Genomic DNA, 12,825 nt, shown 5'->3' with positions numbered 1-12,825 from the left:
TTCTCTTGTGGTGGCCATTAAAAGATACTGATGTCAGGGGGTTGCTCTTTTGCTTTTCTTGTGTTATATCAAATGAGAATCTGACAATCAATAACTGCTTGTACATGAACAAACATTTCATGTCATGTGTTACGTATCCATGTTGGTTGTTTTCCAAAGTATCTTCTTCATATTGGGTATTTTTAGTATAGAGTAGGCCATTGTTTTGAAACGTCTTTTTGTCTAATGTATTTCCACGAACACAAGCCTCCAGTAATGCTTCATTAACCAAACATGAAATGTTCATTTTAACTCGAATCATTCGCTTGAGCATTTTATGCATATACATGTCATGTTTTTATAAGATATCTTATATCTTATCCCTTGTTATGAATAACTTTTCCCCAACCTTATTTTTTCTTCCTTTCTGAACCAATAATCTGTACTTAAATCAAAGTGACTTTATGTTAGCCATATTAGCCTGTCTGAGAACATTCAAGAAGTATTTGAAGAAGCTCTATGCATTAATCATATTCTGTGTGACTCACAGACCATAGCAGTCGTAAATCGCTCTTAATGTTCATGGCATGTTCTCTCATGTCTCTGTTAATTCCTAATGTGGTTTTATTTTTACTGCATGACATTCTGAAACTGTCTTTCCAAGGTGTTGTCTATATTTCCTCAGATGTGCCCCAGGATATACTGGCAATCCCCAACTTGGACAAAGATGCACTCCAGGCAACGGTAATGGTGATAAGACTGGCAAAGATGATGTACTGTAAAAATCATTCTTAAAACTATTTTTTTTTTTAAATGTTTGTTACAAAATTAAATGTGACTTCAAGACAAAATCTGTTTATAGATTGCTACCGCTGTGACCAAAGTGGTAGCGAAGGATGTAGTTCAAATGGAATCTGTCGCTGCAAGGTAAGAAATATTTTTTGTGTTTGTGTTATTTGCATCACAATTACAAACACTCAGTTTTGATACTTGTTTGTACTCAGATGAACGTTGAGGGGTCAACCTGTTCCACTTGTAAGCAAGGGACCTTCTACCTCAGTCCTGCTAACAAAGATGGCTGTCTGTCCTGCTTCTGCATGGGCGTCACCCAGCAGTGCTCCAGCTCCAGACATTATAGAGATGTGGTAAGGCCTGATGAGTTACACCAGTGCTTTTCATCAGTCTGTCTAGGCATGTGTTAATTTTCTGCCTTTTTTCTCCAGGTTTCCACCATTTTCGCACCTGGCAACTACCAAGGTTTTGCGCTTGTAAACCGCCAGCGCACCAACCGCATTGACAATGGCTTCTCCATAGAGCTGTCCACAGATGGAACACAACTCTCCTACACTAACTTTAACTATCTCGGACAGGAGCCCCACTATTGGCAGTTACCCAACGCCTATCAGGGAGACAAGGTAGAGTTTGGCAGCATTATGTATGTTATTGCTCTTACAAGCCTTCAATTCTGTTTGCTTACGTTCTATCTTGAAGTATCTTCTCCCACTTTGAATTCTCTTCAAATGGGTTTCTTTCTGCAAACGCGTGCTGCCAAGACCTTTTCTTCCAAAATGTACTTAGTCAGGGCAGCTCTTCAAAAGCTTAGAAATGTTTTCATAGTGGCTGGAGTGTACACAAAGACTATAGTAGGTACTAATATCAACAAAGTGAGTGATGTGTCTTAATATTTAGATTTTTTTCCTTGTTTTGGATGTGATACACTGATTTAAGTGTTTCTGAATCTACTTGCCATTTTTAGAAGTCTTACTCTGCTCGGACTAGACGAGCACACAAGGTAATCTTTGCAGGTTCAGCGAGTGATCATGTTTGTTGAGTGTGTCTGTTGTGATTTGGCCTACTGTATTTCTAGAATTAGAATGATGCATGAATGGATCATCTGTGCATCATGTTTTGATTTTATTTTGCATTGATCATGATTTGATGTGCATGGGATTTCATCGTAGACGCATTCTGATTTACTAAGGCCCTGTTGACACCTAGTAACACCATGTGGTCACTTTTTTGTGATTTTAGAATTCATTGAATTATTAAGAATTGAGGGTTCGCTGTTCACAGTGGTGTCTAAAAAATTGGCACTATCAAAGTCTTAAAAAATGACTCGGATGAAAGTGGCGTTTTGCTTGTCTTTCCAAGTCAAACAGAAATTTAGCATAAAAGTATAATTGAAGAGTTCAGATGCAAAAGCCTCTAAGTGCCATCTGAATTTTTTTTCTAAAATTAGCATTTTCTCAGGCTCGAGTGTTTATGGTCAGTTATTTCACTTTAATGAATGATATGGGTAAAGATCTCTTAAGGTCCAAAAGAGCCATTGAGGTATAAGTTCACTTTTACTGGCCTTACTTGAATCCTATAGGCCCTTAAACAGTGTGGCAGCCTCCTGTTTCACATAACTCATGGATATTTCTTTAGCAATAGAATGTACTAAATTTAATCTGAATGTTTGAACTCCCTCTAATCCTTTAATGCTTTTAATAAACAGACTGCTGGAGAGTTTGCACTGAAAATTAAATACTAGAAAACTGATATGCTGAACTTCCAGTAGAATCAGTGAAGGTCACATTATATTATATATTTATGCATTAAATCCTGTTTGAATTGAAAGTGATATGATATTTGAGAGAAAAACAGCATGAAGCAAAGTGAAGTTTGAAAATATTTTGCTGTTTGCGAGTGACACACTTGAGGTGAGAGCATACGTGCTATCCTGATTCTTACACTGACTTCCTGAACGCTTCCCTGCATGCATTTAATCATCTGATTGGCTGCATTCCCATTCTTTCCTCTCAACTCAGTTTTGACACATCTGTCTCTTCATTCCCTCTCTTTGGCTTTGTTTACACTGCACAAAAATCCGTCATCATAAGTGACAGTTGATAGCCATTTATAGTGGTTCAAAATATTTGTTTTAAAGATAGGTATCACGTCTTCCACCAATGAAGCAGCGTAACTGTTTTCAGCATTGATAATAATAAGAAATGTTTCTTGAGAGCCAGTTCAATCTGATTTGTGAAGGATCACGTGACACTGAAGACTGGAGGAAAATTCTACTTTGTCATCACAATAAAGAAATAAATTAGAAAATATATATTTAAATAAAAAATGGTCATTTTATACTGTATAATTTTCACAATTGTACACCATACAATATCATGTTCCGACCTCAAACTTTGAGCAGCAGTGTTCATTGATTTCTATATTAATGACTGTAATTTAGCATCAACCCAAGAGATTTTCCTCAAACAACAAACCAGAGGCATTTTACGTAGAGTATGTACTTTGTCCACAATGTAATATAAATAGAATTTAAATTCTATCTGACCAACTTTTTAAATGAGGCTTCTTTGTTTCTTGCTCTTCAGACTGAATGGATTTGTGTTATGAACACACTAATATTTGCTGCCTATCTGAACAAAGCCTTTGAGTCACTATTTTTCCTGTTCCATCGTTGTCTTATTCTCACTAGCACCCTGCTGATGAAGTACGCAAACTTGATGATGAAATCTGGGCAATCATCACTAATTTCTCCAATGGGCAGTCTCCCTTCCCTTTCTCTTCATCCTCTCAAACTTCCCATTCTTCATTTGAGGCCCAGAGTTCTCTGTCTCGGTCAAGTGTGCGTGCCCCTTCTTTCCATTCTGATCTAACTTCCTCTTTAAGGGACTCTGAGTCCCTTTCAAATGACCCAGGCCATTTCTCTCACCCTGACCCAACTCAGGTACTTTGTGCTCTCACTGGTGGCTCTCATACAGGCTCATGTTAGGTTACACACATAAACTAGTAGTCGTTCACTCTGAAAATCCAAATTGACATAGTTTATTGATCCTTATGTCATTTAAAAACCTGTATGACTTTGTGGAACACAAAAGAGTATATTTTGGAGGATATTTCAGTAAAATCTAAAGAAAATCATTGGGGTTATTGCATCCCATTGACTTTTATTGTAAGGACTAGTGTTGGGTGATATGCTCCATAGTCTCATCGTCCTATCGTCAGCCTGAGAGTTTGCCGATACACAATATTCTCATGCTAATTTATTTAATTTACTTGGATTAATAGCTGGTGAGTGAGCCAACTCCAGGCTAAAAGCAGCCTAATGTTAGTGTAATCAATTAACTACACTTTATATCTTTTTTTAGTCAAGTATCACATGGATGTTATAAAATATTTTTAATATGGCTGAATTTGTATTTAACTATCGTTAATACACGATACTATCGTCTATTGGCACAACCCTAGAAAGGACAAAGAAAAATTGTATTTCCCCAACAGATCTTCTTTTGTGTCAAAAGATTAAAGTCATATAGGTTTGCAGTGAAAGGAGGGTGACAATTTAAATTTTTGGATGAATTATCACCTTGAAATGCAACAAACACACATTAAAAAAGTGACTCTACTTGTCATTCATGCAGTAGCTAGCTTAGCACTTTCTTAGTTTACACTAGTAAACATTTTCTTGTGATAACAAAGATACGTTGTTTGATTTTGCTTTGGATGTTGGTCTTATCAGCAGGTGGAACAGGGAAAAAACACTGTTGCTCTCCCTAGAGGTCCACGGCCTGGCCCTTCTAACAAGGTAGTCATCAATGAATCCACTTGGTAATCAGTAGAAAAAACAAAAATTAAACTTAAGGAGGTCACATTCTAGGTTAAGTAAAAAAAACAAAAAAATTCCCAAAACAATATTAAGCAGCACAACTGTTTTTAACATTGAAAATAATCAGAAATGTTTCCCTGTAGGTACAGCTTGAATAGACTAAAAAAAAAAATTCTAACTCAATTTCCAACTCTTCTTATTTCTAACTACCATATTTTATTGTAAGAATTTTTATAAGTTGTTTAAGTTGCAGTTAGTGACTGACAGGAATAGATTTCTTCTCTCTCATACTTTCCTTTCTGCTTTGCTTATCTGCTACTTTTTTCTGTCTCTCTTTTATCCACGCTTTTACATATTTCCTTCCGCCTGTGCTCCAGTATGTTTTGGTCTACAATGGTTTCAGCTTGCACCCAGATGACGTGCTCTTCTGGCAGCTCCCGGAGCAGTTCAAAGGGGATAAGGTAAACACATGGATGGGTTCAGGCCTGCCCACTTCTGATCCCCCCCCAGGTTGTCTGATCCACCTTAGACATTACTGAATCACTACCTGAGCCAAGGGTGGGATAGATGTGCAAGCCAAAACATCACTTATTAATCTAAACAGATCAACCTGGTTTAATCACGTCATGTCTAGAGCGCTTATTACTGTGGTGCTGACAGGACAAAGTGCTGCTGTAGAGGTTCATATCTGAGATGTTGATGTCTTTAATGATGTTTTGCTTACCTTAGAATGTGTGTGTGTGTATATGTTCATATATATATATATATATATATATATATATATATATATGTATGTATATATATATATATATATATATATATATATGTATGTATATATATATATATATATATATATATATATGTATATATATATATATATATATATATATATATATACACTGCTGTCAATCGATTAATCACGATTAATCGCATCCAAAATAAACGTTTTTGTTTACATATGTATGTGTACTGTGTATATGTATTATGTATATATAAATACACACATGCATGTATATATTTTATAATTTCATTTTTTATGTTTATATTTTAATTGCATTTATATATAGTATAAATTATATGAATATAAATATATATATTTGTAAATGCATGTAAGTATTTTCACAATATATATTGTATTTGTGTTTCTTTATATATACATAATAAATACACACAGTACACACACACATTATGTAAACAAAAAAATGTGTTTCCAAAAAACTTTTATTTTGTATGTGATTAATCATGATTAATTGTTTGACAGACCTTTTTTATTTTATGTCACTTATTTTCTCCTCTTTGAACAATAATAATAATAAAGAAAAGGCAGGAGCTTTATTTAATTGTCATTTTGGGTTTTGTGCAGGTTTCATCAGCAGGTATTTTGTGTGTAGATTCATATAAAAATGTCAAGCTTTTCTCATGCTATACTTTATATCCATACTATTTGTGATTAAAAGGGAACAATAATTATATGTTTTTAATCCTTATGTAGGTTGGCGCATATGGTGGAAAGCTGAAATATACCATCTCATATGTGCCAGGACCCCGAGGTTCTCCAATAGAAGATGCTGATGTTCAGATTATTGTGAGTTTGGTACCAGATGTTGTGTGTACAGTAGGTTATATATAGGTTTTCTTCTCGGTTTGACCACTATTGTTGTTCACTATTGTTCTTCTACAGGGTAATGACATCACACTGGTGGCACGCCAACCATGGAGAAGAGGGCATGGAGCCCGAGAGTCACGGGACTTTGAGATTGTTTTCAGAGAGGTGGGAACCCATTCATTTATTACGTCATTCATATTGAAGCAAGACATACGGTTTAGTATGACATGGATGAGTTTTTTTTGTAGGAGCACTGGCAGCGTCCCGATGGTATGCCGGCCACCCGGGAACACCTGATGATGGTGCTCGCGGACCTCGATGACATCTTGATCCGTGCCTCGTATCACACAGAGATGCGCTCATCAAGTATTTCTGGGCTCCGCATGGATATCGCTGTGCCCGAGTACACTGGCCTGGCCCAGGCTTTGGAGGTGGAGCAGTGCCAGTGTCCTCCTGGTTACCGTGGTCTGTCCTGCCAGGTAGGAACAATGCAGCTTTGCTCTCTGACCAACTGGATGAATCGTAGTAATGGCTTGCTTCCATGCTAGAGTGATGATGATGACAGTATCACACAATCCAGACATGTGTCCGTTCTCTCTGTGTTCTGTAGGACTGCGCTCCTGGATACACTCGCACAGGAGGAGGCTTGTACCTTGGCCACTGTGAGCCATGTGAGTGTAACGGCCACTCTGACTCCTGTCAACCAGAGACTGGCATCTGCACGGTATGAAGCTTTACCACCTGTTCTTTAACAGAAGTGTGTCCCAGAATGCTTTAAGGCATTACCACAATACCATTCATATAAGAGTTTGCTCTCTCTTATTCGGTATGAACAGAACAGTATACCAAATATGTGTCTGTATAATATATAATACAATATGTATGGAAATAATTTAATAAAATAAGTAAATAAATAAATGAAATAGTTATTTAATCTTATAATAAAATATAATGATAATATCATAGTTACACTGCACTGCTTCTAAAAAGTGTTATTCTAATAAATATTTAAAATAATATTAACTGCATTATAAATAGATACATAAATCACTGTTGCTTTTACTCACAAGTTGAATAAATATGCAAACAAAATAATATTATTGCATTACATACTAAAGAAATAAATCCTTTACTCAACTTGAGCAGTCCAGTATACAGTACCGATGTTTTTCTGTATAATATATAATACAATAAAAAAACAAGTAACACAAAAATTAAATAAACTAACATATAATGATTATTTCATATGTATTTAGTCATGAAAACAATAAGATTTTTAACAAACTGAATGTCATGCAAATGTGTGTGTGTGTTCGTGTGTGTGTGTGTGTGTGTGTGTGTGTGTGTGTGTGAGAAAAGAACACACAAAAGAAATAAAAAGAATAAAAAGAAAACAATTAGAAGGAATAGAAAAAAAAGAATAGCGAACGCTAGGGTTAGAGGGTCATTTTTTATAATAAATAAAAAGAAAACAAGTAAATAAAATAAGAATAGAACAGTGCTAGAGTTAAAGTGTCAATTGTAGATGGAAGAGAGAAACAAAATAATATAGTTGCATTTCATTCAAAATTATCAAAAAATGTGTGTTATAAATTGAATAAATATTAGAAACCAGCTAAAATCAAATAAATATTTAAATATTTATTGCCTTTACTCATGCTTATAAAAGTAATCATACCACTTGTGATATCTTTCTGTTCCTCAGAACTGCCAACACAACACCAAGGGTGAGCTGTGTGAACAGTGTGCAGACGGCTTCTTTGGAGATCCAACTGCTGGAACCCCTGAGGACTGCCAAGCATGTGCCTGTCCCGGCACTGACCCCGACAACCAGTTAGTCTGAACCTACCCCTGTAAACCTTACCTGACCCTGCCAGCTCCTGCTTTCACAATATTTGCCTCACTTGCAGCAAGGTTTTTAATAGTCATTTTATTTCCAGGTTCTCTCGTACCTGTGAAAGTCTGGGTAACGGAGGATACCAGTGCACTGCCTGTCAGCCCGGCTACACCGGCCAGTATTGTGAACGGTATGCTCACACGTCCAGAATTCAGTGAGGCGTGTTTAGACGCAATTATTATCACTACAATGTTTAATGTGATACTCTTCTTTCTCCATAGCTGTGCGCCCGGATATGTTGGAAATCCACAAGCGAGAATCCCCTGCCGTAGTGGTATCTGTTCATTTACTATTTATTTTAATGACTCCATGAAATCAAAATTGGAGGTTTGTGATTTTCAGCTGAAATCAATAGCATCTATATGCTAGTGAGCTTATAAAAGCTGACTATGCATGTTTAATAAATGATGCATATGAACACACACATATCCACAATACCATTTTGCAAACCATTAGCAAATTATGAGTGATTGGCAGTTTAAAAAAAAGGGATGCCCCATTTTCCTGTTTCAAATCTTCAATTGCTTTAATGGGGTCTCTATACAAACGGTTGAGGCACATTTATGGGCCCCTGCATTTGTGAAACAGCATTTCTATTGGACAGATTCTAGTAGAGTGTGTTTGTCTGTCATCAGTTGCTGTGTCTCTAGTGGTGAAGGTGTATCCAGAAAGGGTTCAGATTGCACAGGGGCTTCCAGTCACTCTCAGGTGCCAGGTGTCTGGATATCCACCTCACTATTTCCAGTGGTCCCGTGAGGATGGACGCCCAATCTCCAGCACAGCAGAGAGACGCAGACAAGGTACTGCCCACATTCCTACAAGCATGTTCAGATGACTAGTATAGAATCTCTCAAGACGTCACACATGAATCCTCTGTAGAAAGCAAGCACCAAAAATAGAATTAAATGCTTCATATTGCATATCTATTTTGTGGGGAAACAAGTACTATAGTATATTGCAACCAAGCCTAAAATACAATAAAAACAGAAATATTATTACTATTTAAAAATAACTTCTTCTGTTTGAATCTGTTTTCAATTTGCAGCCAGTCTTCAGTGTCACATGATCATTTAGAAATCACTCTAATATGATTTGCTGCTCAAGAAATACTTTTATTATTGTCAGTGCTGAAAACTTTGTGATAGCTTTTTGCAGGTGTCTTTGAAGGCAAAGTTCAGAACTATTTTTAGCATATATAACAGCACAAGTGGTAGTGTGTGAGTTCATAAGCATGGGAAACCGTTTCATACCACATTGCAGGAGAGGAGTTGCATTTTCCCAGTGTGCAGCCCAGTGATGGTGGCTTCTACATCTGCACCTGCCGAGACCAGCGCAGCACCAATAGAAGCAAAGCTGAAATTGTTGTTACAAGTAAGGTGTTTTTTATTTTTTTATTTATTATTTGCCATTAAAATCACAATATGCACATTATTCGTCTCTCACTTTACACTGATTAAATGTATGACAACACAACATTTTTTTATTTAGTTTTTAAAGTTTGCTTTTACATTTTACCCACAATATGCATTTACAGTAGAACAAAGCTGGTTGGGATTGGACATTAAAGTGCCTCTGTTATGGGTAATGAAAGGTTTATATTTTGGTTTTGGGAGTCTCCCAACAACAGGTTGACATGCATGCAAGGTCGAAAAACACTTAATTTCTTATAATATGCATTTATTTGTGCCTAACTTGCTCAACGATTCATTTATCCAAACCCCTCCTTTAAGAGACGCTAATCTGCATTGATTGGTCCGATTAGTCTCATTTTCATTTTATCATGTCTGTAATGCCTGATAAAGCAGTGTTTGTGAGCTCAGTGCTGCTTTGTGTACAGTGTTACTGGGGAAACTGCTATTTTTACTGCTCCAAACGCTGCACCTAGTGGCAAAGAATGAATTTGCTTTTTCATTCAGACCAATGAGAGAAGACCAACAAGTGGGCAGGCAGAATGCTAATGTTTCATGTCAACATCAACATGAAACGGCTTGGGATTCGTTTTAAAAACGACTCGTTTTAATGATTTAGAGTCGACTCTTTCTTTTGAAAGACAATAACTTTATACACAGTGCACTTTCAGATTTAAAACTTTGAAGGATGTTTTCATTCAACTGCATGAAAGGTCATTTTCAAAAATCCATAATGGGGCACTTTAAAGAACGTATTTGTGAATTTGGATAATGTTAGGTGTTCAATACATCTGATGAAACAAGTATGAATTTGGTGACATTGAGTCATGTAGTGTTCTCAAACGAAATTCTTTACATTATTATATTTGTAATATTTATATTTTATTTGAGAATACATTATATAGTAATTTAAATGTATTTATATTTATTAATTTTGTCCTTTTTGTCCTTTGTCCATTTTTCTTTCTCGATTGACAACGCATTTCCCTCACCAGCCATACCATCCAAACCTATTGAAGTCTTTATCGAGGAGCCCAAAATACAGAGAGTGGTGGTGGGATCTACAGTGAGCTTCATCTGCACAGCCAAAAGCAAGGTATGAATGTCATCTGCGCACACATCCATCACAGACATAATCTTAGCCTCCCTTACTTCCAAACAGATGGGACAGAGAGAGAGAGCAGGATTTGGCTGTGAGTATGAATGACTGTAAGTGAAAATATTTGAGGACATGTGCTTCTCTTGTAGCTGCCAGCGTACACCCTGGTTTGGACCCGCAAAGGCAACGGCAAGCTGCCTAACCGGGCCATGGATTTCAATGGAATCCTGACCATTCATAACGTGCAGCCTGAGGACGCAGACAACTATGTTTGCACGGGCTCCAATATGCTTGGCATGGATGAGGGCACGGCCGAACTCTATGTCCCAGGTTTGTGATTGGCACCACATCCTCTAAACCTCCCTGCCTTTTAGTTTTCTGTCTTTCTCAAGTTGCATGTCTCTATGCTTTTCTTCATTGCCCCATTTTTGTGGCAATGGCTAACTCTCTGTTTTGTGTTTCAATCGTCGCATTAATAGAAAAAAAAAAAAAGTGCTTTTTGATTACTTCCTGAGTATTTTTCCCCACTTAACACAAACTTAAAAGGCTTCTCATGTTGCCAGTGTAAAATCTTTACAGCAGACAGATTGATACAGCTTGTGAATGAAAAGCAAAACTTTGTACTCGATAAATAAATCTCAGAAAATGCTTTTTCAATCAAATCTAATCCAGCACCTGAAATTGTAATATTTTCTTTTATTTTTTTTCCCCTCATGCTTACAAAGGGTGTTGCAAACTAAAATCCTAAGCAAAAAGCTGATTTTGGGTCATGATTATTGAAAACTTGAATCAATGCTCTTAATTAAGGAGTTATCACATATCAATGCAGGCATACAAAACAGACTCCCATGAAGACTGACGGTAGACTGATCATATTAAACATTTGATCAAATTTTAATAGCAGATGATTTTTGGTTCAGAATATTATGCAATTGCACAATGAAAAACAAACGGTGTGCAAATTGTTCAGTTATACATTTTTGATTTACAGAGAAATTATAATTTGCACACTGACATTGAGCAAAAATGTCAAATATTTTGCACAAATTATCACATTAAATTGAGTACATGAAGTGTACATAAAATGGATACATGTCATCTGCAGAGATATTTCTTTTGCTTGTGTTTAATGAATAAGGCCTAGTCATTTTACTAATCGTCAGTCTTTCATGCATTACATTCATGCCTAGTCTTCTTAGTAGCGGTTAGTGAAATCAGCTGCTGGTGTAATTGGGTGTTGTCATGGTGGTGGTTCTGTGTCAGTCTTCTTACTAGTGGGGGATTTGTGTCTTAATTTCCGGGCATGTTTACTGTCATTTTCCTCCTGAGGTGGTCTTTTGGGGATAGGTGGTTTATAAGGTAGGGAGGTGTCATACATACTGGGACTCGTCAGCCAAAAGGACTGCAGGCACAAGCCCGTTCCCGACTCCAAGATGTGATTCCATCTTTATTTTGTCATGGAAATGTTCTTAAATTTTGTATTTGAAAATGGTGCTATTAGTGCAGTAGTTTGAATGTTGACTTTTGTTTTCCACGAGTGTCATATTTTCCATTTCAAATTGTTTCTTTTCCTTCTCTCTTTTTGGTCCTCTAAATGGATTGGAAACTGCCAGTGGTTTAGGCAGTGAGATTTTCAAATGTAACAGTTTCTTTACTGGTTTTGTAAACTCAATCATATTTAGCAGTAATCAGAGACATTTCATAGATAATGCCTTTCAAATGTTTCCGACAGAGATGTGTACTGTAGTTATTTCATAGAACTTAATTCCATATTTATTTTGACTGGTTTGACAAACAGCTGTAAAAAATAACTTTGGTTTACATTTACAAACACAATGAGTAATATAACAGAAATTATGTTTATGTTGACTCTAATGTTTCATGTGTATGTTAAAACAGCTTTCAAAAAATTTTTTTTTTACACATTTGTGTTTTTGCATTGTTTTTTTTTTCTTTTTCAATATGTATGTTTTACACTAGAATGGTGCTTTATAACTTCCCTTTTTGATTTTCTTTTCAGCGAAGCATGTTAGGTATATTTAGTTATTTTAGTAATCAAAAACAATATTTAATTTTGTATATTTTGAAATGGTGCTGTATCTTAAGAAAAGATGATTTTTTTTTACATTATGATTGCATTGTATTGGATTTGTCTAAACTGTGAAATATGTGTACAAATTATTGTTTAAATGGTGAACATATTAAAGCAATAACAGGTAAAAC

General features: G+C 36.1%; 1 protein-coding gene across 1 annotated transcript in view; it reads left to right on the top strand.

The window, feature by feature from the left end:
• Positions 1–12,825, top strand: part of hspg2 (heparan sulfate proteoglycan 2) — a 115,357-nt gene that overhangs the window by 70,837 nt on the left and 31,695 nt on the right. The window contains exons 31-49 of the mRNA XM_059527948.1: positions 665–723; positions 842–906; positions 984–1,124; positions 1,203–1,394; positions 1,736–1,771; positions 3,461–3,712; positions 4,505–4,570; positions 4,969–5,052; positions 6,084–6,176; positions 6,273–6,362; positions 6,446–6,676; positions 6,808–6,921; positions 7,903–8,030; positions 8,138–8,224; positions 8,316–8,368; positions 8,730–8,894; positions 9,355–9,465; positions 10,499–10,599; positions 10,752–10,932. Coding sequence (XP_059383931.1) covers positions 665–723; positions 842–906; positions 984–1,124; positions 1,203–1,394; positions 1,736–1,771; positions 3,461–3,712; positions 4,505–4,570; positions 4,969–5,052; positions 6,084–6,176; positions 6,273–6,362; positions 6,446–6,676; positions 6,808–6,921; positions 7,903–8,030; positions 8,138–8,224; positions 8,316–8,368; positions 8,730–8,894; positions 9,355–9,465; positions 10,499–10,599; positions 10,752–10,932 — 2,249 coding nt within the window. The remainder of the gene's footprint in view (positions 1–664; positions 724–841; positions 907–983; positions 1,125–1,202; positions 1,395–1,735; positions 1,772–3,460; positions 3,713–4,504; positions 4,571–4,968; positions 5,053–6,083; positions 6,177–6,272; positions 6,363–6,445; positions 6,677–6,807; positions 6,922–7,902; positions 8,031–8,137; positions 8,225–8,315; positions 8,369–8,729; positions 8,895–9,354; positions 9,466–10,498; positions 10,600–10,751; positions 10,933–12,825) is intronic.

This window comes from Carassius carassius, chromosome 37, assembly GCF_963082965.1.
Source record: "Carassius carassius chromosome 37, fCarCar2.1, whole genome shotgun sequence".
Classification (NCBI taxonomy): domain Eukaryota; kingdom Metazoa; phylum Chordata; class Actinopteri; order Cypriniformes; family Cyprinidae; genus Carassius; species Carassius carassius.
Note: the sequence above shows the minus strand (reverse complement) of the source record. Positions and strands in the feature narration are given on the sequence as shown.